Genomic DNA, 24,833 nt, shown 5'->3' with positions numbered 1-24,833 from the left:
CGGTTGGCAAAGCAAAAGCTTCTGACACTCTCAAAACTAGCATAGCTGCCCTTGATGCTGAGGTATTAAATTGCTGCAGCAGCATGATGTTATGTAAGCGAAGGATATGAATGAATGCAGCAAACATGGGCACAGTCGTACTTCTCAAGGAGGCCTATTTTATTTATAATGGTTGCCAAGGTTACTTTAATTCCATCATAGCTCCAAGCAGTGTCTCAGCTCAAACCTCCACACCACTGATCAGGAATCTTGCATAACATTAGCACTGAATAACCCAGTTTAGACACACTTTAAATCCTGGGTTATTGCAGAGAATGTTGAGGCAAATTAAGAATACTGTTTTGCTCTGGGGATTGCTACTGCTGCTGCATGTTCCCCCATCAGTTTTGCTTTATTCTTACTCATATAAAAGCATCCAACTAGACCCAGTCCAAACTAGGTCAGACTCAAGTTAGGTAAAAGAGTATTTAGGGATTGTTTTAGCATGGTTTCCTTTCTTAATAGTGTAATAGACATGACACTAAAGGCTGCCAAGGGGAATGTCTATTGCACAGTTTAATTAACAACGTTCTAGGAAAAAATATTCTTAACATCATCCTCTAAAAAACGTTGTAGTTTATACAGATATGACCCAAGTGAAGACAGGGCCAAGGAGACTCCCCTGTAGCAGTCTGCATCGTAGCCTCACTGTTCTACAAAACCAGATAACAGTAGTAATCTAACTAGTTCAGTCTATATTCCTCCTAGGGATCCAAATGCAAAACTTAAGTTTATGACAACAATTAAGTTTAGGACAAGTTATTTGTCCTATATATTCTATAAGTTAGGGTATTTGCATGTCATGGGTGGAGGAAGGACAAGGAGAAATTCCCCTCTCAACTCTCTTTCAAATGGCAGGAATCAAATTTTAGAAGTGGGGTGCACAGGAAGAGGAGGTTTATCTCTTGGTTTATTTCAGCGACTAATCCAGTCCATTATTGGGTCAGTAGCCAAAAAAACAAATACAATCTTGCCCCTACTAAAATTAAGATGTTAGCTTCCCCCTCCCTTTTCAGGTCACTGCCACCCCCCTTTCTTAGATTTCCTACCTCAACCTTTACTCCTGTCTCTCCCTGACTCACTCAGAATGTGTGACTGACTGAGCCTATAATGCTGCTTCTTCAACCAGCCCGAAACCATGATTGAAGGACGAGAGAGCTGCCTCCGAAGAATCGCTCTCCTTTGCCTGCATTTAACATAAAGGACCGGACTTGGTTTGGCACTAATGCTGCCACGAGATATGCATCACAAACCAAAAGGGAAGTAGGACAGGATAGCTTCTCCATTCCTCCCTCCCCTTTCTTCAGGAGCATCAGAATGGAACTGACATGACTGTGAAGTCCTCTCCCATGTGGGTGTAGAAGTGGTCAAATTTCTCTTCCAAACGCTGAATGCCCCAGTGGCAGCAAAGGATCATTTCTGTGATGTTCCTATATAAAACATTTTTCCAATGACCCAAAAGAATCAGCAGAAACTGATCCTGATGGCATCCCCTTTGCTGCACTTGCTCCTGCAGAAAGCCTCTTGGTAACTGTGGTATGATCCTGCATCAAATTTCATTCACATTTTTTAAAGTTTTCTATTGTTTGTAAATGCCCACTTACAGATAAGAGTAGCTGCAGTATCCATTGTATGCACAGTACATAGAGTCCTCCGGCTCCTGAAATTACCAGCATGGCCCTCAACTGACTTAAAGTTGGGCACCCTTAACCTACCCTGTATTACCCTGCATTTCCAAGGAACACGTCTCACTTTTAATCCTTGAGCACTGAACCTGAATGCTTTTCAGTAATATTAAAGCCAATTTTCTACAGCCTCTCAAAAATCTTATTCTCAAAATTACATTTTTTAATTGGCTCACATATGGAACCTCATCACATGGATCGACAATTGGATGAAGAACTAAGTGAAAGGTTATGACAAAACAGAAGTGGTGAGGGAGAGCCACAAGAGTGTGTGTTGAACAGATCTGATCTCATTTAACACCTTCAATGAATGGATTCAGAAGAATAAAAATAGCATATAAATGGACTATGCACATAACACTAATTTGGGAGGAGTTACGAACTCCAACAAGGCCAGAGAAGTTACATAACAGGGAATGACCCTGTTCTGGCTGAAAGATAAGCTAGTGTCCCAACAGTCTTCTCCCCCCACCCTAGATGCTATAATTCCAGTGCAAAAGCCTAATTTATTCTATTTCTACTATGCTCATCTCTGTGGTATCTAAATGCCTTACAAAATGACAGTCATCAAAAATCTGGTGCGGTGTAGCATTATACCACTTTTTTTTCCACTATACTTGAGTTTTTGTGGGTATTTTTTTGGTCTCTTATTCATCTTGCTCATCATTTACTGATTCTGTTACTCTAGTAAGAGGCAGTGGTTAATGTAAAACAAGCTAAGATGAAGCAATAAGTCTTGTGTTTCAGCCTGAACTAGAAAGATTCATGATCTCACTCAGAGTATTGTAACATTACTTAACGTAAGTGACTTAAAACCCACCCTGTGAAAAATCCTGATTCTGAGCTGCAATTCTCCTGGCATTAGTCTTGGTGGCAGAAAGTGAGATCACATCATCCATCAGAGCCTAAGGAAAAGATCACAGAAGAACCAGTGACATAGCAGTTTGTTCACAACCCCCTAGAATCAGATTAAGGTTTTAATGTCATTTGATATCAGGGATTCCAAGCTTCCAGGTGCTGTACAGAATTGGTTCTAGCTCTTACAGTTTGAGATATTAGCAACCACTAATATCAGATTATAATTTAAAAATGGAAAGGAGGATGGTAATCAGAATAATGTGATTTTACTGTTCTAGATCTACTGATCCAATGATAAAAACAAATGGACACCACTTCATGGCTGGAATTCTCAGCATTTCTTTCTAACCCTACTAGTTTAAAATATACAGGGACTTTAAGACAAGTCAATATTTATTTTGTTTTATACACATTCATTGGAATAGTTTTGCTCTTTTGGCACTGATCCAACGCTATAGGGTTCATGACTATGCACATTACACACTTCTTTTTTTACCATACTTCCACATTAAAAAATTCACCTGCTAATCCTTAGTACACCAGGCTACACACACTTTTATTGTATCTGCTTCCCTTCACGCTATTTGACAAGACTGACAAAGGGATGCCTACAGTTCAAGTAATATCAAATAGGAGTGGCCATGACGATATGTAAAAACAAGCATTTCTTTCTTCCCACTGCTACCAGTGTGCCACAGAACAAGAATCAGTTCACTCTAAAGCTTTGACAGATAGGTTAGTCACTGGAGTCCTCACTCCTCCTCCATGTGACCTGAAAATATCACACCATAAAGAATCCAGCCACCAGGGCAGACAAACACACAGCTCCACCAGGAGTCTCTGCTTCTTGACATTTTCACTCCCTTCCTCACTCAGATGTTCAGAATTGAACACGTCCTTATGTGCAGAAGCAAAGAACCAGGAGTAGGCGGTGGGGTTATATACCAGTTACAATACACAGTATTAAATTCCCTTCATTTTCAGGTCAGTGTGACATTGACTCAGACAGTAAATGCCTGGTTCAAAAGTGTATGCAACCCAGCATTAAGGGTCTGTGGCTCACAGATGGTCGTAGCTGAGTCAGGCAATGTAAATAACCAGGGGACTTAGAAACCAGCTCCAAAAAGAAAACTAAAAGCACCACTAGGGTTAGAAGTTGTGCCCAGGGGTCAGCAGTTCTAAAACCCTACGTGTCAGACAGTGGACACTATTAAACCTGTCTGTTGGACTGATTTGCTGGATTCTTCGCTTAACTCCTGGCTCATTTAAAACCCACCACCACGGCAGAAGCATCACTGTAGTATCTGGGCTTTAAAATCTGTTGAGTAGAAGGAAAATTCAAAAGGCAGTTTCTCTAATGTCACTGAAGTCCTGTGAACTTCTCATTTTCTCAGTATGCATAATACATGGCAAGCACAAGTATCCACCTTGTGGACTACAGAGCGTGAAATAAGCTGCGGTTTGCTTGCTAAACACTTACTGCTTCTCAGTCTGTTTGCTTGACCTTGCCAGGTGGCTTATCATAGACCAAAAACTGATTTTACAAAATTACTGCCCCATAAGAGTCTCAGAGGAAATATGAGCAAGTAAAGAAACCACGTAAAAATACTTTGCACTTACATAGCACTTTTGGCCAGAGAAACTAAAAGCCCGCACAACCATTACACTGCAGTACAAATGTAGCATTTTACTAAATATCCCTGTACCCCCATCCCAACAACAAAATTCTGTGTTTCTGGAAAGTAGTAAAATACAGTTTGTTACCTCAATCTGAAAAACTCAAAATACCAACAACTGGTTCCAAGACTTTCATGGAAACCCATTACAGATGAACACCACATACAACATGTACTCTAAAATGCAAAAACAGAAAGCTATGATACCAAAAACAGAGCAGTCTGGTACTGATTGAAACTGAAGAGATTTTTGGACTACGATAGTAATAACATGTATCTCGTCCAAGGATGTTGAAGCTCTTTGCAAATATTAATCCTTACAACATCCCTCTAAAATAGGTATTACTCCATTTTACTATTATTATATGGAGAGATACCTATCTCATAGAACTGGAAGGGACCTTGAAAGGTCATCGAGTCCAGTCCAGTCCCCTGCCTTCACATCAGGACCCGTACCATCCCTGACAGATTTTTGCCCCCGATCCCTAAATGGCCCCCTCGAGGATTGAATTCACAACCCTGGGTTTAGCAGGGCAATGCTCAAACCACTGAGCTATCCCTCCGCCCTTTACAAATGGAAAAACTGATGCCCAGCCTGTCTTGAAGAGAACCCGAGCAGATTTCCTCACCCCAGCAAGGAAAAAGAATATCATACCTCAGACAGCAAGTTTCCAGGTAATGTTACCTTGACAGACCAGTGGAAAAGTTCATTGAACAAAACAGGCACTAACATGATCGGCTATAGCAAGTTTTTCCAAAATAAATGGCTCTTGAGTTTTAAGTCTCATAGCAATACCCTATTTCATGAATCCTACAGTTTTATGAGAGATAAAGTGCTGCTCACATCCTACCTTGTGACAGGAGAAAAAAAATAAGTGTATTCGGATAAGGACAAATCCATGCTCCCCCTTTTGCTATTTGTTTTCACATATTTGTTTTTTTTGAATGAACATGGAAAAGATGACAGCCCAGGAGACTGAAGTTCTCTTACCTTGTCAACACCTACTTTTCCTACAGTACCTTATGCACGGCATGAAAAATGCAATGGACACCTACAGACCCAAATACGAGGCCACCTACTCTGGATGAAAAATACCAACAACCCAAGCCCCTAAAGCCACTACTCCTTCAATTTAAAATAATAAAACTTTTCACATAATAAACGGTACGTATTGCCATAAACTTTCTATTTAATTGCACATAAAAAGCTACATTAAAAGAATTTTAAGGTTGCAAGACAAGCACTCAAAAGTTGGGAAATCTAGGCCCCCCCACTGTGCATTATGATACAGTCTTTGATGATATACTATTTTTTCCCCCGAGAACCCTTTCCTCATTCAGTGCACAGGATAGACTATGCTCTGAGAATGTATTAGGGTTGACTAATGAAGGAGGAGGTTGTCTAGTAGGATCCCTGCTTCACTTGTTGCAGAAGCTGAAAAGTACGTAGTGAATAAAGCAGGGTTGCTGGAAGAGAAAGGATGGTTTTATGGTTAAGGCAGTTGAAGGCTTCCCTTGGGAAATAAATTCAATCCTTGCTTCTGTCACAGACTTTCTATGTGATTCTGGGCAAATCATTTGGACCAAGCTATCATGTGATCCTCAATTTCTGGGTGCCCAACTTGAAACCCTGAAGTCTGATTTGCAGGACTCTCAGCAGCAACTGAAGTCAATGAGAGCCATGCTTTAACTATTTAAAATACTCTGGGGAAAAAAAATCAAGCCTCAGGCATCTCAAAATCAGCACCCAAAATTAGCTGACATTTAACCTTAATCTTTGTGTGTCTCTGTGCCAAATCTGTAAAATGAGGATACCACACCTCATCTCACAGGGGTATTATAGAGATAAGATTAATATTGGTGAAGGACACAAGTTCTATAGTGGACCGCAGAAAAGCCCATGAGGAAATTAATTCTGTCTTCAGAGCAAGGTTTGAAAAGTATGCCGGAGCATGGAGTCAAACGTTGAACAATGAGGATAAAACAAAATATTGAATAGCTGCTCACTCCAGTGAGTACCGTTCCATCCTGTGCACTGAATGTTGCAGGGACCCTGTGGGGGAAAAAAAAATAGTATGTGATCATGCAATTAAGGACAAAGGGGGGTAAACTTAGGTTGCACAAGCAACTTTAATTCTGGCATTTAAGTGCCTGACTTTGCAACCTTCATAATGTTCCTTAAATGTAGTTTTCCTATATGCAATTCACTAGGTTTTTAAAAAGGCAAACTGGAAAAAAAAAATCAGGACATCAAACAGATCCATCAGGAGGGTTAGATTCACAACAGACCTCTGCCATCTTACCTAATGGAATAACTGGTAACAGAAGAGGTTAAAATGTACTATGTTATGTGGACCAGTCGTTAATTGGGAAGACACGCACACTATGCCAGTGGGTTCCACAGATATTTGCTGACAGAGGAATATTGAGACTGAGGAATCTTGGGTTCTCTTCCAGGTTCTGGAAACGCATGTGCTCTGGTGTTTTTCCCAGAATCTGTTCCCCTAATCTTGGTCTTGGAAATAGCTCAACCATTTTTCCTCAAACTTTAAAAAAAAAAAACATCATCCTGAGGCAAACACCCAGTATGGAAAATTTCAGCTCAAATGGTTAAAATTGGGGAAAGTTATAACCAACTGAGAACAGTGTCTCTCAGGTAACCTTAATCAGAGGTGGGGCTACCAGCTCCACCTATAATACATCAAAATAATAACGGAAGTACTATATATCTCTTGCTTTTCTTATTTCTTTTCCTTTTGTTTCACATCACTTTCCTATAATAGATGATGGTGCATCTTTTTCTGCATTGTCTTTGGTATCCATTTCCTTTTTTCCCCCCTCTCTAAGGCATTTTCTTTGCCCAAATGTTCTCTGCCTCTTTCCTGACTCTCCTCAAAAAAAAAAAACCCTCTCTCAAGACCTGTTGCTAACTTCTCATCACCCTTCCCCCTCCCATTTCAATTTATTCAGCAGACACCTAAGCCTATTAGCCAAAGACTGATCTGAAAGATAGAGAGCTCCAGCGTCCAAAGGCAATCCCCAAGTGAGAAGATAACTCCCTCACCTACTCCTCCAGTAGCTCGGCTCCCTTCGAGGGTTCTGTCTCTGGACTTTATGGAGGGCTTCTCCCTTCATATCAGCCTCTAGTTACACGGTGTCTGAAAATCTGAAGCCTCCCTCAACCCTTTTATGGCTGCTGCTCTTTGATATTCACTCCCACTTGGGAGAGAATGGGGTTGTCCCTGGACCCTCCCACATGGGATTTTTTTGAAACCTCATCCCCAGCTTCAATGCCGGACTCTGCTGCTACCACCCAAACAGCATCGGTACGATTCTTATCCATTTCATTACTGCCCAGAGGTCTCCCAATAGCAGAAAGACAACTGACAAGACTAAGTAGTTTTTGATCTGCTGCAGCTTAGCAAAACTGAGGTCTCTGCCGCCTTACCCTTGGTTAGCGTTCATATCATCTCTTTGAAATGAAAGCTTAGATTCTGCAGGCATCCTACTGACCACAGGCACGACACTTTCTCAGGGTGCTCGGGACTGTAAGCCATTGTTACTCCTCTGCCTTAGCAAGACAGCGCTTTGCTGGAGCTTAATCTGTGTATGTCAGCTCCCTGCCACACCGGTCTGTCCACCTGACCAGCAAACTCCTCGAGAACCTGCCAGTCTTAACCTCACCTTCCAGGTAACGTTCAGTTAACCCCAGTTCCTGAACTCCCTGGAAGAGTGTTGCTCTTCAGAATCCAGCCCCTCTCACTGGACACTCACAGAAATTACCAAGCTTGCTGTCTCCAAAGAGGCAAAATATACACTAGCCCAGGGGTCCCCAACGTGGTGCCCGCAGGCGCCATGGAGCCCGCCGGGGCGTCTAAGTGCGCCCGTGTACTGGCTGGCAGACGAACATTCGCCGAAATGCCGCCGACAAGCAGCGTCATCCAGAGGCGTCGGATGACACGGTCCTCCGTGGCTCGTCGTCTGGTGCCCGCCAGACGAAAAAGGTTGGGGACCACTGCACTAGCCTGTTGGCTCAGCTGAGGACACACTCTTTACCTTAATACACAACACTGAGACAGTTTATAGTAAAACTAAACATATGTTTATTAATAAAGAATACAAATGTATGTGATACTAAACAATAGAAAGAGACAGGTATGGTTGCAAACAAAAATAACATACATTTTAGTGACTAAAACTTAACTTTAGCAAGCTACAATCTTTGTCTAAACAGTTTACATCGAGTTATCAGCATCCCCAGTCCTTCAGACAGGAGGGCCTAATATTCACAGAATCAGAGGATGCTGTTTCTTTGACCCCTATGTGAGGGATAACAAGAGAGGCCCCTTTTCTTCCCTCTTATAGCCCAGAAAGCCTTTCACATGTATTCTTTGAAAAGAACCCAGATAAAGTTCCTCTCCCCTGCTGTTTGTTCTCTGGGGTGCAGGTACTAAGCCTGTTCTTCATCCTGTGCTTAATTTGCTTTTTTGATTGGCTTGATCACTTTGTTTACTTTAGATGCAAATGCACTTCTATTGACCTTTGCTCATAATCAAGCCATGCTGTTTTCTCATCCGTCTGTTAACCTGGTCCATGCTGACAGGTAAATCCACATTCCTTTGTCTAGGGCAAGCGTGTTGATCAACTGCCTCCAAAACACATTTTAAGAACATATTTCAAGCGCACATATATAACTCTGTATACACAACCCCTACATACATTACACGATGATATTCATGACCAGCATGTCACCAGTTTTCATGATACCTTACAAGACACTGTCTGGCTAAATATTCTGACAATGTACAGGGTGAGCTTTTTGCCAGTTGATATAAAAGAGGCTCTTAGGATCACAATAGGTGAGTGGGTTTTTTAAACTCTGCCTTATAGCTCTTTAAATTTTTCCTCTCCCTACTTCCTTGACCCTGCCCTAACCACTGTCCTGCCTGTAGCCTTTACTTTCTCAATAAAGAGCTTGAGACCATCACCGTCACAACTACCCAAGTACCCTTCCTCACAATAGCCTCCCGAGGTTTGGCCTGGGTATAGCACAGAATTCCCATTCTGTCACTCAACTTCCGAATTTTCACTGAAGACTCCTCCTCTCCAGGTTCAGTACCGCCTCTGACACTGGATAATTCCAGGCTTCTGAACATCCAACTTAGGTTTCATCCAGCCATGGTTCCACACTTATATCTAATGGCTCTCTCCTAATAGTGACAACTCCTCTGCACCTCTTTCACTCTCCACTCACTGTAATTTCCTACCTAATCCCAATTTCTTTCATACATCCCTTAAAGCTTAACCACTTTTATGCTGATAATACTAAACAGTAACATTTCTTGAAAAACATTTCTTCTTTCTTCATCCTCTCTGCCTCTTGACCAAGGAAAACTTGTGGTTACCCCTAAACTTTCCAGTTAAATGCCTCAGACAAGCAGTCTTGGGCAAGAAGAGCATCCTCAAACATGACCCTCTCTCTCCAGTCATCCGCTCAACTCACACCTTCCACTTGCTGCCTTTGGATGTAATCATGGTATCTTCCTGACCCCGAACTTTCCTCTTATTATTCTTCATCTGACTGGAGCAGCTAGGAGACTTAATCCTGCAGCAGGAGCCCATTGTGCAAGGTGCTGTACAAATACAGACCAAAAAGACATTCCCTACTCAAAGAGAGAGAATCTCTTCCTGCATCACCACTTCCACATTACCCAGCTACGCTACTGTCTTGACTCCACTTCTAGGCCTTCATCTCCTCTCACTTGTTCTATGGCCTCCTTCAAGTGTCAACCCTCCAAACCCAAGCATATGCAGCAGAATGCCCTCCTTCTCATATGTACAAATAAACATGACCATGTCATTCCATCCTCAAACAAGTCCATTGGTTCTCCAATCATTTTAGGATACAACTCAGTTAACCTTTGTTGTAAATCCTTCTACGGAGCTGCACCAACTTCTGCTCACTTTCTTATAACACCTGCTTCATCTCTTAATTTTACTATTGTTGGTGAAGGACTTTTTCCTCTGCAAATCCAGCTGCCTGGAACAATCTTCCTTTATACTTTGGGGACAGCTCTCTGATTTGGAATATAGCAAGCCACCTTGTGGGCAGAGCAAGGAGGACAACACCCCGCACACCGGAAGCAGATGGGCGGGACAGGAAGAGGAAGTACAAAAGGCCAGCCCAGCAGCTTAGTTGGGAGGGAGCTGCGGAGGGAGACAGACACATCTTCCCTGCTGCTGGAGCGGAATCCCGAGAACCACGGCTGACCTGAGGGTCTGCAAGAGCTTCCCGAGACCCCGGCCACTCCCAACACCGAGGAACTGCTACCGCCACCCTTGGCGGTATATCCCGAGGAGACTGAGGACGACCCCTGGACACAGGTACACCCGAGGGGGAGAGTAGGAAGCAGCTCAGGGAAACCTGACGACAGTCTGGTTGAGAGCTGGCCTGATACAAGGTCAGTGTGTTGCAGCCCACTCCCTCTCCTTAAGCCAGGAGGCCTGCACTCCTCGGACATCTCTGCTGGAGCCCCAGAGCCTGTGCGTGGTGCTCATCTCTGCCAGAGCCTCACAGATGGTATTTGGGCTACAGCTCTGCCTGACTGTAGGCCAGAGCCCTGATTGTTTACTGTCCCGCCCTGCTTGAGGGCTGGGCTTATACTTGCTACAGCTCTGCCTGACTGCAGGCCAAGGCCCTGACTGTTTGCTGTCCCGCCCTGCTTGAGGGGTGGACTTCTAACATAGTACCACTCTGTCCTGACCGCCAGTCAGAGCCCAGACTGTTTGCGGCCCTTCCCTGCTTGAAGACCAGGGCCCATGGAGCACTACTAATTCCCCCTCTTTCTTTTGAGTGTACTCTAGCAGATCAGACTGCAAGGAGGCATGGCCCCCCTCAGAGGCAGGCACGGAGGGACAGCCACGACCGCCTATATGGACACTGGTTCATCCCGTCTCCTACAAACTTCTACATGACTTTCTGATCAACGTTCATCTTCATTTACAAGAACTGAACACATGATATGATGCACCTGTGTTTGAGCAGGACTACAGAATAAGCGAGTGTCTGCTGCAAAATCAGAGAAATCTCAAAATCATGCCTAGCATGACCATATCTTCATTATATCAACTTATCTGGCGATAAAGGGCCAGTGTTTCCTTTTAACCACTTGCATACCATATCTCCCTGACATGTGACCACTCCAGTTAGATAAGTGAAGCAGCACCGCTTTTGATATATGGGCTGTCAAACCACAGCCTACAGCAGGGGTAGTCAATAGGCAGACCACGGGCTAAATCCAGACTGCCAAACACTTTTGAACAGACACCAAAATCTTTTTATTTACCTTTTTTATTATTATTTTCTCTGGAGTCTGGACCTTGACTATACCTTAACCAAGAAATATGAACCTTGACAAAAAATAACTGACTGCCCCTGGTCTACGGCGTTCAACATCTGTCACATGGCCAACAGCTGCCCTCATGTTTAATACAGAGATGAGAAGGCTCCAAGAGTAGATGTCTGAATACAGTGCTCAATACTGAGATGCGCAACCACGACTTCTTGCATGTTGCGATCTGTAGTTTCCACAGGCTGCACTTCCCCATTGAGAGGGCAGCTGCAACCTGTTCTTTTATGCATGTGACCTTTGAGCTCTTGCCAATGCAGCCTTTGACTGGATAAAGTTTGGATACCCCAATGTGCATCCAAAGGACTAAACAATTATACTTTTTCTTCTGCCCTCAGATCCACAGGGCACAAAAATTATGGCAATTTATGAAGAGAAAAGCAATGCGGCAAGCTGTTGCTTCAGGGTCGTAGGCAAGGAGATGGCCAATGGAGTTGCTACAGCAAGTGTTCCCAAAAGAGAGTTGGTTCTGGACGTCTTTAGACTTTACACATCATGAGACCTGCTTAAGGAAATCAAATCTCAAGTTCTTCAATCTTATTTCTACACTTGCCAAGTCTCACCATTTCAGAGCACCAGACTGACTTCCGAGAGCCCAGAAAGGCTTTGCTGAAATTCAATACATTTATATTGAGTTAAGCATTTGGTGAATTTGATTTTGGCTTCCTTCACTGTCTGTATAATGACACCTGTTACACAGACTGTACAACATTTCTATCACGCTTTAGGGTACAAATCAGTAAAAATTAAGAGTTTACTAAACCCTTATTCCTTTATATAGCACTGCCATCAACCACTCTGTCTTTATCTTAAAAAAAAAAAAAAAAATACAGCAAACAGGGAGCTGGATGGCTCACACTATTAATGGGACACAATTTTTCACCTCTGGGCTGCTGGTACAAATCTAGCTCAAATCAGTAGCGACTAGCAGCTCAGACTATCTGACAAATGTTTAACGAATTATGCAAATTAGTTTGGGGCACTTGGGTTGAGAACTCATCACAAAAACTTAGTCACCCACGCTGTCATTTAGTGACAGTTTTGTGGCAGAAATCGCAGGAGAGGGGAAAACCTGAATGGGCCATAGCAAGTGAGCTCCACTCTCCCCACTAGAGATGGTTCCTCTAAGTCGAGGTTGAGGCATTAAGGAGATGCTTATACTGTAAATGCCTATGCTATGCCTCCCCACAGAGGACTTCACAAGAGATTTAAAGCTCACATTACCTCTTATCTTAGATTCTTCTTTATTCTCTTATTTGGTCTAGTGTGATTTGGATACCTTGGTCTAAATTTTGTGGGTGTCTCAAACAGCCTCCAGCACTCACTGTGGGACTGGATCTTACTTCTCTTCCATGCCTAGTCAAGGCTTTACATCTCCCCTTCATCCTAATACAAACTGCCTCAGGTTCCCAGTCTTGAGCCACTTCTCCATATCTTATCTCCCTATGGGAGAACTCAATGCTGGATCAGAAATCACTTTTCAGAGAGGACATCTAACTTTACAACTCCCTCAGTTCATTCTCTTCATTTACCTTATTTCTTGGTCTGTCAGCTCAAATCTACAGCATAAGAACGGCCATACTGGTTCAGACCAAAGGTCCATCTAGCCCAGTATCCTGTCCTCTGACAGTGACCAATGTCAGGTGTCCCAGAGGGAATGAACAGAACAGGTAATCATCAAGTGATCCATCCCGTCGCCCATTTCCAGCTTCTGGCAAACAGAGGCTACGGACAACATCCCTGGCAAATAGCCATTGATGCTTTTATATATCCTCCGTGAATTTATCTAGGTTTTTTTTTTAACCCCGTAATAGTCTTTGCCTTCACAACATCCTCTGGCACGGGTTGACTGTGCGTTGTGTGGAAAAAATATTTCCTTTTGTTTGTTTTAAACCTGCTGCCTATTTTCATTTGGTAACCACTAGTACGTGTGTTATGGGAAGGAGTAAATAACACTTGTTTACTTTCTCCACACCAGTCATGGTTTTATAGACCTCTAGCATATCCCCCCTTACTCGTCTCTCTTCCCAGTTTTATTAATCTCTCCTCATATGAAAGTCATTCCATACCTCTAATCATTTTTGTTGCCCTTTTCCAATTCCAATATATCTTTTTTGAGGTGGGGCAACCGCATCTGCATGCAGTATTCAAGGTGTGGGTGTACCATGGATTTATATAGAGGCAATATATTTTCTGTCTTATTATCTATCCCTTTTTTAATGCTTCCCAATATTGTTAGCTTTTTTGAATGCTGCTGCACATTGAGTAGTTTGTTTTTTCCAGAGAACTATCCATGACTCCAAGATCTCACAATTTCCTATTAAATGTTTTCAAGACCAACTTCTTCCTTGTGGGTAGAATTGCCCCTAATCTCATGCCATGCATTTATTCCCCTCTTCCTCCTTTATACATACACAAATCAACCTTATGTCTCTCTGAGGCTATCCATCACCTTAATTTACACTCCCAAAACCACAAAATTTGGAGACATCCTGGACCATTAACCTTTTTCCTCTCATCTGCAAATCATCCAATACCATCCTCAGAATACACTCACTGCTGAAATCTTTATTTATGCTTTCATCACTTCTTGTCTCAGTATTTATCAATGTCTTTTTGAAGGCTTACTCTCAACTTCAGGAGGTCAGAATTTTGCATCCAGACTATTCTCTCCTTTCAGGAAGCATGACTATATTACCCCATATTTCACCACGATTACTGGCTTCAAGTCCCTCACCAACTGAAAACTCCCCTCCTAGCTTTCATAACTAGGGACTTGTTGCACCCAATCACTGTCATAACCACTTAAAGTAATTCCGCTCCTCCAGTCTTTGCTACCTTTCAGTCCTCTTTAAAACTTCCCAACACTGCAAGTGACTCTCACTCAAGTTGACCTGTGTATTTCCCTTTACAACACCTCAGCCATTTTTTTTTTATCTTGCCTTCATCACTTCCTGTTTGAAATAGGACATTGTTTTACAGATGCTGGAGCTCAGATGCTCAAAACACACCCCAAGAGGCCAAATACACTTTTCAAAGTCTTAAATACTGCCTATGGCCCATTTCTCAACTGCTTGGTGAGGATCAAAGCTGATCAGCTATAGGTTTTTAAATCACTGGTAAATTCAAAACATGAAGTTTCTATTCCTTTGTCGAGGAAGTACAAATATCAGTCATCTGTACTTAGCATTTATGTCAATTTTAATACAAATTGGGTGTGGGCTTCAGACTGCTTGCCAACTGCTAATATTTCACTCATTCATCGGAGTTTAGGTACCCTTAATTATACTGCCTTTCCTCATCTCTGCACTTTCTGTGCCCCTCACTGAGTTAATATTTACTCATCTTTACTGCTTTTATATTTTTACTATTGTTTTTCTCTCTACCTGTCACTTTTCCCTTTCTACCTGCAAGATCTCTGTATCCAACTTAAGGTATTGGTCTTTCAACAAAGGTCTGAATATATCATACAGAAGGTGCTATCTAAAAATAAATTGCATACATGCTGAGGGGAGGGCCCAAGTGTATTATATATTATAACACTGATAAGATTTTACTAACTGGCATATAAACCACTCTCATTACGAGCAGCAGTTGGGAATTCAGCCTTAGGAGAAACATTTATTACCCTGGTATAACTGATCACTATAGATTAGAATGAAATTGAGTAAATGGCAAACTAACACATGAGTAAAATAAGATAATCTGAATGGAACACAGACTATCTAAAAATTCTCCTATACAGCAAGTGAATAAAATGCTGTGAGAACCTCACCCCAAACAATTGGATTTATTATGGAAAAGCAGCAGTTTCAACCCTTATACTCCCTGATGCAATCAAATTAGCTAGGAGTCAAGGTCAAAATCATCATTTAGGCAAGCCACATGAGAGTCATTTATACTCTTTGCAAAGTAAAATACCCAACTGCAGCTCACTAATATGCCAGTCTGGTGAGCATCAGGCACCTATTTTGATGTAATCATTTTACTGAGGAATTTTATAGTTACAGCGAAGCTACTCAGACAAGTGACAGTGTAATAAGATGCACCTTGTTACCCTATGCGTCTGTACCCTCTGTTTTCGGTTTTAAACCCACTTAGTTTACAGACAAAACCTGCAGCTTTTACTGCCATCAGTACTGCAGAGGCGGTCTAGCTATGGAGGAGCAAGCTGTGTTCTATTTTGCTTCATGAATCAACAGGATTGCCAGCTCAGTTCTGATTCCAGAACCTTTATGTTGGTAATGTTAAGAAGCAGAAAGAACACAGCTTGACATTCAGAAAGCAAGCTCTGCTTTCAGTACTGAAAGCTACAAAAAAAGTTCACTTTCCATTTGTAAAATGAGCATTTATATTAATAAAAAAAATTTCAACTGTATAGTACCTTTCCTCAGAAGATTTCAATATGCTTCATAAGCAAATGTATGACAGGTGAGTATTAAATTGCTATGCACACCTGTGTAAGTAAGTGTACACGCATTTCACAGATTTTGAAACCAAGCTGTAGCAATAAACCCACGGACACACAGTAAATCAACTGAGGAGTCTTGATTCTCACACCGCTACTCTTACCACACCACAATCACTAATGCCAACATTTCCAAAGTTTTCTGATTTTTGGATACCTCATTTTATGAATTTCCAGTGTCAATTACCTTAAGCCTGATTTTTAAAGCTCTCACTCACTTCCAACTGAAGTCAAGGGGGGCTCACCTAATTAGTAAGTTGCAATTGGGAATTTTAATTTGTTAAGACTAAATGATTGATGTGACTTTGACCTCTGAAAGTCTGGTCCAAGGTATCTTAAAAAGGGAGATCCCCATAATCGGTGGCCACTTTTGAAAATTTGGGCCTACATACAGAATTCTAAGATGTCAGAGGTAGCTACAAAAAAGTTAGCATGGATTTGGTTGCCTCAGGAACTCAGTATAGTGAAAATGAGGACAAACATTAAAACATCAGGCTTAAGAAAAGGTTCTTAACTTTACTTACTCTTGTCCCAATTAAGTTAATGTGATTAAAGTTAAGCATGTGCATATATCTTCGTAGGACCAGGTCCTAAATGTTTATCATGTCATTTTGCTATTGATCAGATATTACAATCCCATCATTAAACTAAAACAGCATTGCAAAATCACTGAAGTCTACCAATTTAGGCACTTTTACCCACACACCCTTTACCATGGTGATGAGTGTGTTAATAATTATATCCTCATGCAAAGAAAAAGTATTTGCCTATGCAACTAGAATTTTGCAAGTCCAAATTAATATATACTACTAACACTTCTAGAAAGAGAGAATAATGGAAAGGGGAAAAAAGCATTGGCTATTAACCCTCAGAGGTCATACCTACACTACAAAAAGAGTGTGTTAAGCATGTTACATAATGTGTTAACACGTTAAAATCCTAGTGTAGACAAGGTAAATTGTAGGTTTAACAGATTAGCCAGTCAAGATAAATCTTAACAGAGAGCATACATTTCCAGCCAACACATTATAACTTATCCTGTCTACACCAGGATTTTAACATGCATTAATGATTAGTTAACACGTTTAAAATACGCTATTTCCCTAGTGAAGACAAGGCCTGAAAGTCTTAAAGCCAAGCAAAGATATGATTTACTACTGTATATTGCCTTAAAAGTTGCATACATTTGCTTTAAACGTTTGCTGTACCAAACGGACTGTGGATGTGTAAACTTAGTTTAATAAATGCAAAGACAACCCTTCAGTCACTGGAACAAACCCACGCACTAAAGGGATTGGAAAGCAGTAGCATTGCAGAAGGAGAAGGAACAGCATGTACTCCCAGACATCCTCATTCAACATCTCACTTCCTATAGCAACCACACAGTTTCACAGCCCATAAACAATCCCACCGTGCTAGATTGGTGGTGGTTGGTTTTGCTCCTTCATGAATACTCTGCTTCTACTGCATGGAGGATCCGCTCCCTCTGGTTGGGTATTGTTTGTTTCCCTTATATCAGACCATGTCTCCGATGAGTTTAGAAGTACCTGGACATAGGGATGCAGAATTCTTCCCAGGCAGAAACTCTCACCACCCACATCAATACTCCCCCTCCACCTGGGAGATTTAAAAGGTCAAATATGTCATGATCCTTGACACACAAGATCCATCACCATGTTTTTCATCTTGTCAAGCAAGCACTGGTCCTTGAGAGGAAATATGAAGGAAAACAGGTGTCCTTCCCAAGGATGGCAGACACCAAAAAGGGGATGAAGGAATAGGGTGATATCACATCGGGGGATAAAGATAATGTGAGGTTACCTAAGAACAAAGATGACCAAGGAAGAAGATGGGAGGGAGGTACCAGATTATGGGTGCTCCACTCTTTCTCCAAGAGAGGGTGCCTATAGTGATAGCACATGGCACAGTCTTCACCTGGGTACTCAGGGGTCTCTCCAAGGGCTGGATTAGTGGGTTTATCTGGAGTATCTCTCTTCAGGGAGTTCAATGTCTCAGGTTCTAGTGCTTTTAGAGATCAGGTGGGTCAGGTCCCCCAAACACTGGGTATGCTGTCAAGGGGTCACAAGGAAGGTCTCTCCAGAAGAATGGGAATTCTCTCTTACAGACAAAGAGATGAGCCCCAATCTTGAAGAAACAAAGCCCCCCCGCATCCCAGCAAGCTGCCAAGGGAGAATCGCCTTAGAGAACTGGGCTCTCTTACCCGAGAGGCTTGTGTGGGAGCCCCTTCATAGGGGCAAAGCGATACCTATCGGGTAAGAAGAGTTTCCCTCTCCAAGGATGAGAGTCCCTGTCCCACAGCATGCCTATAAAGGGGTCCCCCGTCAAGGGGATAGAGCTGCTTCTCCCAGGGGTCCCACCTTAAGCAAATGGGGATTCTTGTAGGAAGGCAGCTCTGCATGAAGGGGATGCGGGTCTCCCCTCCCCGGGGTCTCAGTCATGGGGAACCCCCTTCCCTAGTGGGGTCCTGCATTGGGGGTCCCCCTCCCCCACATTCTGGGGGCCGCCCCCCCCCCACGGTACCTTCTTGACGGTGCGGGGCGCCTCGGTGACGGTGCCGTCGGGGCTGACCATCGCCTCCCGCCCGGCGCCGCCGTCCCCCCCGTCCCGGAGCCGGTGCTGCGGGTGGTGCGGGTCGCTCCTCTTCATGGCCGAAGCCTGCGGCACCTTGGCGGCCCCGGGGGGGAGCCCGGCCGCGGGGAGCCCGGGGCAGCCGCTCGCGGGAGGCCGCTCGGCCCCGCACCCCGCGCCGGGGGCCGCCGCCGCCTCACGCTCCCCGGCCGGGGCCGGCAGCGGGCAGGGCGCCCCGGCCACGCCGAGCCCCGGCGGGGGGAGAGGCCCCGGCTCGGCCGGGCGGGAGGGGGCGGCCGCCCCCTTGTCCCTGGGGCCGCCCAGCTCCTTGAGCTCCACGGCGGGGGCCGCCACCTGCACCGACATCGCCGCTGCCGCTGCTCGCTGCCTGCCTCCCTCCGGCTCCCTCAGACCCGGCCGCCCCCTCCCCTCACCGGCCGCCGCTGCGCGGGGCACCACGGGACATGGAGTTCGCCGCCGGGCCTGCGGAGCGGCGGCCAGGCCCGCCAGGACTACAGCTCCCAGCGTGCTCCGCGCCGAGCGCTCCGCCTCATGGCGGCGGGGAGCGCGGGGCGTCATGGGAGGTGTAGTCCTCACCTGCCCGGCGCTGCGGCTGGGGGTTCCGGTACAGCAGTAACGTGGGCGACTGGCGCAGGTCCCATTGCTCGCCTGTTTCCCCAAGCCCCAGCTGCAGCCACTGAGCCATTCCCTAGGCCAGGCTTCTGGGTCCCTCCTTCCCCAAGGCTGCAGCTGCAAGAATTCCCACCAGCCCCTGGGCTTGTACCTCTTTCACACCCCACCTTCGTGGTGGGGTGTTTGGGGTTTTTTTCGGGGGGGGGGGTTGTTTGTCTGTTGAGCAGCTTGTAAACGCTTCAGGGCCAGAACTACATATGCCTGTAAGGCCCAGATCTTGCTAACACAAAGCACATCTGTGCAGTCCCCTTAAAGTCCAACTATTCAAGTGAGTAAAGCTTGACTATTCGCAGAATGGGGCCCTACATTACAAACAATATATATTTTTTAAAACACACTGTTATTTGTGTTGCAATCGTGCTTAGAGGCCTCGACCACAACTGAGCGAAGCACAGTACAGACAAATAGTTCCTGACCCAAGCAGCTTACAGGCTAAATAGATAAGACAGTCAAAGTATAGGAGGGGAAACTGAGGCACACAAAGCCTTGCCCAAGGTCATGCAACAGAGACAGGAATAGAAGATAGCGCTTCTGAATCCCAGAACCCATCACATAATATACTGTGGTACCTTAGCAGTGCTACAGACTTGGAGCCTCCGCGCCTGCAACAATATATCAACATCTGTTGGTGTTTTGTACAGAGGCAGGAACATCTGTTTTGAGGGAGACCCTGGTAACCTTCATATGTCTACAAGGATACAGTTAGCAGCACTGAAACTTTTTTTCCTTTCAAAACAATGTTAGATAAATGTTATAAAATATTAGCTACCCAAAAGTTTTGTTAATGGAGAGTCCGGGCTGCCTCGTGCCTTTCCAGAATGCTCAAGTTCAGCTACATTCCGAACCTTTGAAAACTAGGAAATGAAGCATTAAGGGAACGCAAACAAACTTCTGAAAACCACAAAATACAAAGTTAAGGTGCATGCTACCCCCGCTCTGTCATTGCTTCTTTGCTCCCAGAGAGCAAGTGTCTCTTTGAGGATGTTTAAAAAAACCAAAAACCTGCTTTTTTTGGAGAGCCAGTTCTTTGTCAAAGCTGTAGTCGTTGAACTGGGTTTTCAAAGCCACAGTTTTATTATTATTATTTATTTGTATTTCCACAGCCCTAGGGCCCAGAGTCATGGACCAGGACCCCGTGCTATGCTAGGTTTTGAACATAAGAGCAGCCACACTGGGTCAGACCAAAGGTCCATCTAGCCCAGTATCCGGTCTTCTGACAGTGGCCAGTGCCAGGTGCCCCAGAGGGAACGAACAGAACAGGTGATCATCAAGTGATCCATCCCCTGTCACCCATTCCCAGCTTCTGGCAAACAGAGGCTAAGGACACCATCCCTGCTCATCCTGGCTAATAGCCATTGATGGACCTATCCTCCAGGAACTAATCTAGTTATTTTTTTTTAACCCTGTTATAGTCTTGGCCTTCACAACATCCTCTGGCAAAGAGTTCCATGAGTTGACTGCATTGTGTGAAAAAATACTGCCTTTTGTTTGTTTTAAACCTCCTGCCTATTAATTTCATTTGGTGACTCCTAGTTCTTGTGTTATGAGAAGGAGTAAATAACACTTCCTCCACACCTGTCATGATTTCATAGACCTCTATCATATCTATTGTAGACATGCCCTAAAAGTCAAATTCCTGCAGACTTGTGGTAGGAAAAAAAGAGAGGGTGTATACAATTTATAATATTGTGACAGTCAGATACCATGGGGATGAATGCTGTATAAGTCAACGTCTGGATATAGATACTGTAGTCATCTTGATGATATATACTATATATATTCTACACACAGGAAAAGTCAATACCCTCCTACAGTATTTGTTTTTTAATGGCACCCAGTGCACTATAGACATGAACTCAAGATGATTCAGACTGTCTCGGCTTAATAGCATTTGTGCATTTGAGATGAGCAATCTGATTTTCCTACAGCTATTGATTTGTTCTGGCAATGTCTCTGGGCCGGCCTGTGTGATCATAGGTTTCATTCGTTTAATTAAAGAAAAGGAGACCAGATGGCCAGATAATACTGACATTTGTCCCTGGGGGTGGATACAGTTAAATGTATTCACTGCCCATATTTCTCAGATTCCTTGAAACCTCTCTTCCGTGACCAATGAAATATCATTTGGTTATTCAGGTAGCTTAGGGATCCTCTACATATTTATCTCCTTATCCCTTCCAAAAACACCTACATTCAAAAATGCTTTTGATGAGAACGTCCATGGGTCTCTTCTTGAGCCCAATTCCATCCATCTAAGGTCCTTATGTTGTCCCCATTACCACAGCATCTGAGCCTCTCTCAGTCTTTAATGTATTAATACTCACAGCACACCTGTGAGATAGGGAAGTATTAGCCCCATTTTACAGATGGGGAACTAAGGACAGAGGATGAAGTGACTGGCCCTAGGTCACACACAAGCAATCTGTGGCATAGCAAAGAATTGGACCTGGGTTTCCTCAGTCCAGTCTAGCACTCTAGTCCCTGGACCATCCTTCCTTCTGCTCTGTGCCTCCGTAAAGTAAGAATACAATGTACACTCCACTTCAAGGTGGAAAATCACTAATAATTATGGATCAGGCAGCTCATTCTCCAGCAAAATATTACAGCCACCTCCTGGAGGGTAAATATCTGCAGATTGGAAAGGCAGCCCCGTTTAAATTTTCTTGGACATCTCTCATTTAGATCTGATCTAGGCTTAAAAGTTTTGCTGCCATAGCAATGTTGGTTAGGAGCATGAACTTCCCCCTCTCCCCCCCCACCCCCCGCAAACTGGCATAGCTATACCAGGAAAAAGACGTAGTATATATGCTATTATACCACCAAAAAAGTCCCTTTGAGGGTATAGTTGGTTTCATTCAGGGAACATGTATAAGCTGATTCTCTGCTAGGAAGGTTTGCCAGTATATCTACATATTCTAGCATAGACAAGGCCTTAGTGATCTACCATGACCTGTTTAGCTTGAGAACTCCCACAAGTCCATAGACCAAGGAGACCTTGGGGCACTTCATGGCTATAGGGTATCTTGTGTAGTAACAATCAAGGGCGGCATTTGCTCCCTTTTGCAATTTCCTACAAATTCTAAGCCTCCATCTTTAAAAGAACGTTTCTCTCTGTCCTGTAAATGACTCCATTAGCTGCCCTCTAAAGCCAGCCTTGCAGAAAACTCTCTCACAAAACATAGCTAGCGGCAAAGCTGTATCCAACTTCTCCCTCAGCCATTCTCTTCAATGAGGTATGGATACCTAGATAAGCCATTTAAATGCAAACATTTTTGAGCATGGGTGATCTAAGGAGCAAATACTTGATGGAGTCAAAGCACTTTTTGGAAAGCACTGGATACAGTGTGCCAGATTCTGCTCTTGTTTATGCCATTGGGGTGCCAGGGCTGCCACTTTAGGGAAGAATTGGGCCCATTATCTCTATGCTCTTCCCCACCTCTTTTCCCCTTGTGTTCTTCACAAGGGGACACATTCCTGGCCCCCAATCCCAGCTGCAAGGAGTTTAGGTTTCTCCCTGCCCTTCACCCATGTAATGTTTTCTTTTAGGCCTTGTCTCTAAAATAGACATGAGAACGCCACTGATCGGTTTAGCATCCTCCATGCTTCTGAAAGCGAGATGGCAGAGGGAGAGCTTGGAAACCGGTGTGAGGAAGAGCAGGTTATGGGATGTAACAGAGAAATGGGGGAATTTAAAAAAAAAAAAAACGGCAGGGAAATAGTTTACAGGAGGAAGCAAAGGGAATTGTGGGAACTTGAGTTCCCATAATTCCCCGAGGGGAAGTGTTGTTATCCCACAAGGCGCTGTGAAAACATCCCACAAGGCAGGGTGCTGGACAGTCGAATGCGGCACACGGGGCTGCTTACCCATAGTGCAGCCCGTCTTTTGCTGCTATAGCCTCTTGCAGTGAGGAGGCACTGGCAAAGGCAGACGAGTGCGCATACGTTCTAGTGACACTGAAACATGGGCAGCCGTATGCCAGCAAAAATGCTACCCATAAAACCGTCTAGCATAGGTGTCCTGTGGCACCTTTAAGACTAACAGATGTATTGGAGCATAAGCTTTCCTGGGTGTATACCCACTTCGTCAGAAGCATGACAGGGAATTTCAACAAAAAATGATTTGGGGGCATGGAACAGCTACCCTATAAGGCAAGATTAAAAAGATGGGGACTTTTCAGCTTGGAAAAGAGATGACTAAGGAGGGAGGATATGACAGAGGTCTATAAAATCATGAATGGTATGGAAAAAATGAATAAGGAAATATTATTTACTCCTGCACATAACGGAAGGACCGGTTGATAGGCAGCAGGTTTAAAACAAACAAAAGACAGTACACTTCTTCACAACAGGCACAGTCAACCTGTGGAACTCGTTGCCAGGGGATGTTGTGAAGGCCAAAACTAGAACTGGGTTCAAAAAAGATTTAGAAAGGTTCAGTGAGGACAGGTCCATCAATGGCTTTTAGCCAAGATGCTCAGGGATGCAGCCCCATGCTCTGGGTGTCCCTAAGTCTCTGACTACCAGAAGCTGGGACTGGATTACAGAGGATGGATCACTCAATAATTGCCCTGTTCTGTTCATTCCCTCTGAAGCATCTGGCCTTGGCCACTGTGAGAAGACAGGATCCTGGGCTAGATGGTCCATTGGTCTGACCCAGTATGGCCATTCTTACGTACTTGGAGTAACTAGCAATGAGCACATTTCAAATGATAAACTGGGCCCAGGTCTAACAAGCACCACAACTTTCTGATGTTTGCTTGGAGCTCATCCATCTGCAAAATTGTGTTGGTAAGTACAAGGGAAGGTCTTGTTGCTCGGTGAGGTTGCTGATCTGATGAGGCCCACAAGGTCAAGAGGACATTTGCCTGGGGCCCAGCTGTGCAACCACTCTGCGTGTGACCTGCAGCTTCATTGCGTGTTCCATGTGCAGAAGAAACCCCATAGGGCAGGCCTTTTGTGCCGTTGTAACCCTTAGCTCAGCTGGCCTAGAAGCAGCAGCAAGGCACACAAAGATGAAAAAATAATTCGAAGCGGTTAAAGGTGGTTGATCCACGAAGTGGATCACAAAGGGGTTACGTTCTTTGTTTGCTTCTTTAGGATGTAAAAAGGAGGCCAGGGAATTGGTTTTAACGGAAAGGGAAAACAACAAATACATAAGAGGGTGTTGTTTACATTAGCAACTTTGGTCTCCTCCCTTTCTTTTCCAGGAAGACTGTCTGCAACTGGAAAACTTAACTGGAGTTGACATGCAAGAAACTGTGTCGGTGAAACCTGATTAACTGAGCAGAAGTGATTTTCAATTCAGGCTGTTTACAGCTCTTGTTTTAGTTGACACTTAATTAACTCAAATGCTTAGGATAAAAAACAAACAAACAAAAAACAACAAAAAAACACTTTGTTAAAATGCAGCAACCCC

At 43.9% G+C, this 24,833-nt stretch overlaps 1 protein-coding gene across 2 annotated transcripts in view; it reads right to left on the bottom strand.

Annotated features, from left to right (window-relative positions):
• Window positions 1-19,188, bottom strand: part of AHCYL2 (adenosylhomocysteinase like 2) — a 171,156-nt gene extending 151,968 nt beyond the window's left edge. Inside the window, exon 1 of one of the 2 annotated variants that reach the window (XM_042842250.2) lies at window positions 18,677-19,188. In XM_042842250.2, the coding sequence (XP_042698184.2) occupies window positions 18,677-19,090 (414 nt within the window). In that variant the 5' untranslated portion in view covers window positions 19,091-19,188. The remainder of the gene's footprint in view (window positions 1-18,676) is intronic. The other variant, XM_065552113.1, reaches the window with a different exon arrangement.
• Window positions 19,189-24,833: the final 5,645 nt, after the last annotated feature.

Source organism: Chrysemys picta, chromosome 1 (genome assembly GCF_011386835.1).
Source record: "Chrysemys picta bellii isolate R12L10 chromosome 1, ASM1138683v2, whole genome shotgun sequence".
Taxonomy (NCBI): domain Eukaryota; kingdom Metazoa; phylum Chordata; order Testudines; family Emydidae; genus Chrysemys; species Chrysemys picta.
The sequence above is the reverse complement of the archived record's forward strand: the minus strand, read 5'-3'. Positions and strand labels throughout refer to the sequence as shown.